This window comes from Rhinatrema bivittatum, chromosome 19 (assembly GCF_901001135.1).
Source record: "Rhinatrema bivittatum chromosome 19, aRhiBiv1.1, whole genome shotgun sequence".
Lineage (NCBI taxonomy): Eukaryota > Metazoa > Chordata > Amphibia > Gymnophiona > Rhinatrematidae > Rhinatrema > Rhinatrema bivittatum.
Genome location: NC_042633.1, coordinates 1,169,952 through 1,174,821, shown reverse-complemented (window position 1 = coordinate 1,174,821; position 4,870 = coordinate 1,169,952). Strand labels below are relative to the sequence as shown.

At 39.5% G+C, this 4,870-nt stretch overlaps 1 protein-coding gene across 1 annotated transcript; it reads left to right on the top strand.

Moving 5' to 3' along the window:
* Nucleotides 1-3,198: 3,198 nt before the first annotated feature.
* On the top strand, nt 3,199-4,401 carry LOC115080965 (gastrula zinc finger protein XlCGF67.1-like). Its single transcript, XM_029585454.1, has one exon. The coding sequence runs from the start codon at nt 3,283-3,285 to the stop codon at nt 4,015-4,017; it is 735 nt and encodes a 244-aa protein (XP_029441314.1). The 5' UTR covers nt 3,199-3,282; the 3' UTR covers nt 4,018-4,401.
* Nucleotides 4,402-4,870: the final 469 nt, after the last annotated feature.

Below are 4,870 nucleotides of genomic sequence, written 5' to 3'. Positions count from 1 at the left end.
ATCAGGCTTATTTGATCAGGTTTATTTGGTTTGGGGTAGTTACCGCCGTAACAAGCAAGCTACTCCCTGCTTTTTTTGAATGGAAATCCTTTTTTTCCACATTACCTGTTGCCATTGGAGCTTAGAGCAATGTTAGAGGCTGAGGGACCTAAATATGTATGTACCTGGAGGAGGGGAGGAGCAGGGGAGATAGGATACAGACCTTCCGATACCTGGAAGGTTTTAACGATGCACAATCAACGACAAACCTTTCACTTTGGAAAGAAATCAGTAGAACTAGGGGTCAGGTAGTGAAACTCCAGGGAGGACGACTCAGAGCCAACGCCAGGAAATATTTCTTCATGGAGAGGATGGTGGAGCCTGGAATGCCCTTCCGGAGGAGGTGGTGAAGACAGAAACAGTGAAAGATTTCAGAGGGGCAAGGGATAAGCACTGCGGGTCCCTAAAGGCTCGAGGATGGAAGTGAGGAAAAGAGCGCATGGGGGTTACTGGGGGTAACTTGCTGGTGCGGCAGTTGCTACCCTTAACAATTAAGCCTTGACACTGTTAATGCAGCTCCATCCTTGCTCTCTGCTTCAACTGCACTGGTTAAAGGAAATTCGATTCAAACAGCATCCGAGGGCCCTGACCTTTACAGTCTGGGAAACTGATAAGCATGGGGGTAACCTGCACGGTGCGGCAGATACTGGCATAAGCTTGCTGGGCAGACTGGGTGGATCATTTGGTCCTTTTCTTTTTTTTTTAATGTATATTTTATTATTCTTATAAACAATACTGACAGCAATGTCCGCTTGTCTTAACAAAGGTGCAAGAAATTTACAAAAACATATTATAAGATAAAGGAATCCCCCTGTTATAAAGCAAAAGAGACTGGGTGGTTAACAATTTAAGCAATACTTAGCAACTTTCAGAAGAAAAATATAATGGTGCATACATTACATACCTTAGACTAGGATATAGTGACAGGCAATCGTGCATCAAGAAAACTTCTCAACTCACTTGGTTCAAGAAACACAAACCTTTCCTGTTGGTATTTAACCACACATTTACATGGGTAATATATAGTACACTGGGCCCCTAATGACTTTACTTCCTGAACCATTTGTAGGAAATGTTTTCTGCGAACTTGGGTTACCCTAGTAATGTCAGGGAAGGTCCAGATCTTTTGACCTAGATATAATTTTTCTCTATTTTTCAAAGACAACTTGAGTATCTTATCTCTATCTGTGCTCTTCGAAAATTTGACACATAAAGTGCCTCTAAATTCAACCTGCTCAGACGTAGTCTGTTCCAAAAAGGCTGTTAAATTGCTTGATTCACCCTGTTGTATATTCTGTGGACTATTTCCATTCTTCTTTTTCCCCATAGCTATAAAGTATATTTTTTCAATAATTGGTATCTCTCCTTCAGTTAATTTCAAAATTTCCATCATATAATTCTTAAATTGCTCAGAGGGAGATATTAATTTTACATTAGGGAAGTTCAAAATTCTTAACTTGTTATATCTTATTTGATTTTCAATCATTTCAATTTTCCCAGCATTCAACATGTCACCCTGGATCAAGCCTGTCTGAAGGTTTTCAACCTGGGTGAACCTATTTTCTAAACTTCCTAATTTCTCTTCATGTTTAACAACAACTGGTTCCACCTTTAAAATCTGGTTTTGCCTGCCCACACTAGTTGCATTTATTTGGTCCTTTTCTGCCATCATTTCTCTCTTTCTTCCTGTGTGCTGTGGAGTATTTCTCACTGACCTAAGTAAAAAGGGGAATAAAGATTCAATCACAAATCTTACACAGTTTATTGCAGTTTTTATGACCATCACAATAGGCTCTGCCAGTCAATAGACCTTCAGCTGCCTTATATTTAAGCAGAGTCTCTTTGTAACTTCCTCTGTTTGCAATAAGTTAAAAATTGGCACCGAGAGTTTAAAATGGCGGCAGAGCCAATGCATCTGAATGTAAGGAGGAATGAGGACGTGGATCACCGCTTATGAGATTTCCTGTGTGATTTCCCCCGATGCAGAATCCGCTTTGAAACAGAGCCTGTGTCTGGATTTTTTTGTGATATTTAAGAAGAAAAGAGACAAGAAGATGTCTTATTTGCATTTTAAGATCAAAATATAAAAAGTTTGCATTGTCACTGTGACCACTGATTAAATATAAGGCAGATGAAGGTCTATTGACTGTAGGAGCCTATTGTGATGGTCGTTAAAAACTGCAGTAAATTGTGTAAGATTTGTGATTGAATCTTTATTCATCTTTTTAGTTTGGTCATTCTATAGGAATTGACACTCAGTCTTTGGCTTATGAGAATTTCAAACGTTCCACATCGAAGGTGAATTTTAATGCTGGCTCTCAGTTAAATTCTCATTACTAAGACATTAGAATTCAGTTACTTTACGCTGACAGGACTGAGGTTCAGGGACCTGGGTCCAGAATGAATCCTAGGTCCCCAGCAGGGCGTGGCAGACTTTTTGGTGAGTGATTACATTCAGAGTGACGGGAATCAGAGCAGAGACTGGAGGTGAGAATGAGAGGCACAGAACCAGCAGGGTGAGGTCAGATGTGGCCTGTTCCCCTCTGTTCATGTGCTGTTGCCCACCTGTACCTGTCTACAAGCAGCACCAGGCTCTATTATATATGATAGGGATCCATAGCCACACTAATGCCGTTCAGTGATTAGATGGAGCTATCTCCCTATATACGTCCCCCTCCATTGTTGTAAATTTAGTAATCATACTCTCGCTTTTATCCACCAGAAGATGGATTCAGGAATAATCGTGAGAGGCAGAGAATGTGTGATGGGCAGCAGACGGAGGAATGGAAAGAGAGAGACCCCTCCAGAGACAGCCCAGGACCTTCAGCTGAGTATGCAGGAGGAATCAGTAGAATAACATCACCCAGGGGGAAAGGAAAGAGTCCATATGCATGTTCTGAACGAGGAAGAAATTTCAACCTCTGCCCCAGTCTTGTAGAAACTCAGAGACTCAGTGAAGAAGAGACTCCATTTCAAAGTGCTGACACTTCAGAAAACTTCACCACAAACTCACAATCTTTTGTACAGCAAGAAATTATTGAATGTGGGAACAAGTTTCCTGAGAAGACAAGTCACACATCTATCCAACAATGTCACAGAAAGGAAGAAACAACATTTACAGGTTCTGAAGAAGAGATAAGGACCCTTACGAATTAAAAACTTACAGCACATGGAAAAGATCACCTAAAAAAGAAACCATTAAAATGCACTCAGTGTGAACAATGCTTTTTCTTCCAAGCTGAGATGGAAGCACAAGTAAGAATTCACTCTGGAGAAAGACCATTTCAGTGCCCTGAATGTGAGGAGAGGTTTACTGAGAAATCAAACCTGAGAGAACAGAAACAAATTCACAGACAAGACCAACCTTTTAAGTGTTCTCAATGTGAAAAATGTTTCAGATATAGATCCTGGCTTAAAGTTCATCAGAGAAGTCACAAGGGAGAGAAGTCATTTATATGGTCTGAATGTGATAAAGATTTATTTCAGAAATGTAGTTTAACAAAACACACAAATACTCACACAGGTGTGAAACCATTTAAATGTTCTGAATGTGGTAAATATTTCACTACAGAATCCATTCTTAAAACCCACAAAACCACCCATACAGGTGAGCAACAATTTAAATGTTCTGAATGTGATAAATGTTTTGTACAAATGTCCAATCTCAAAAGCCACAAAAGAATGCACACTGGTGAGAAACCATTTAAATGTTCTGAATGTGATAAATGTTTCACTTGCATGCCCACTCTTAAAAGCCATGAAAGAATGCACACTGGTGAGAAACCATTTGAATGTTCTGAATGTGATAAATGTTTTGCACAAATGTCCCATCTCAAAAGCCACAAAAGAATACACATAGGTGAGAAACCATTTAAATGTTCTGAATGTGATAAATGTTTTGCATTCATGTCCCATCTCAAAATCCACAAAAGAATGCATACTGGTGAGAAACCATTTAAATGTTCTGAATGTGATTAATGTTTTTCACAGATGTCAGTTCTTAAAAGACAAACTGTCCATACATGTGGGAAACCATTTAAATGTTCCGAATATGATAAATGTTTCGCTCACATATTGGCTCTTAAAAACCACAAAACCATCCATATAGGTGAGAAACCATTTACATGTTCTGAATGAGATGCTTCGCTCAAAGATCCCAGCTTAAGTACCACAAAACAGTCCATATATGTGAGAAACCATTTAAATGTTCTCAATGTGATAAACTTTTCTTGCAGAAATCTGATCTTAAAAAACAGAAAAAATGCATACCGGTGAGAAACCATTTCAATGTTTTGACTGTGGTAAATGTTATACTCAAATATTTAACCTTAATAAACACAAGAGTCCATACCATTGCGAAAAGGTTTAAATGTTCTGATTTTGGTAAATGTTGCAGACATATATCTGCTCTAAGAAGCACAAAAGAATCCATAGTAGTCTGATTCAGAGCAATTTCCAAACACTCCCTGATATGTTTCCTGTGAAAATTACACATGATGACCTTCAGAAGGAGGCTCTCTTTGGCATAGTGCTAGTACTAACAAGGGTATTATTCGTAAATTTGAGATATAGATCATTTCTGACCTAACCTGGCTATGAATTAGGTTAATTCCTGTCAAGGTCATTGCAAAATATACTAATTTAGAGAGGACTTCCGGTGATGACGTCACCCGGAGCGTAGCCGGCAGTGAGAGCTCCGTGGCTCCCCATCGATCCCCCCCCCCCCCCAAAATGGGCGGAAACTGCAGCATTTTTTAATATATTTTCATGGAGAGACTCTTTGTATACCCCTGCTCCCGATGTCAAGGTGAGACAAGCTGGTTGCTGCGGG

Bases quoted from the DNA above. Each gene is read 5' to 3' on its own strand.
- LOC115080965 (XM_029585454.1), top strand. From the start codon at position 3,283: ATGGAAGCACAAGTAAGAATTCACTCTGGAGAAAGACCATTTCAGTGC.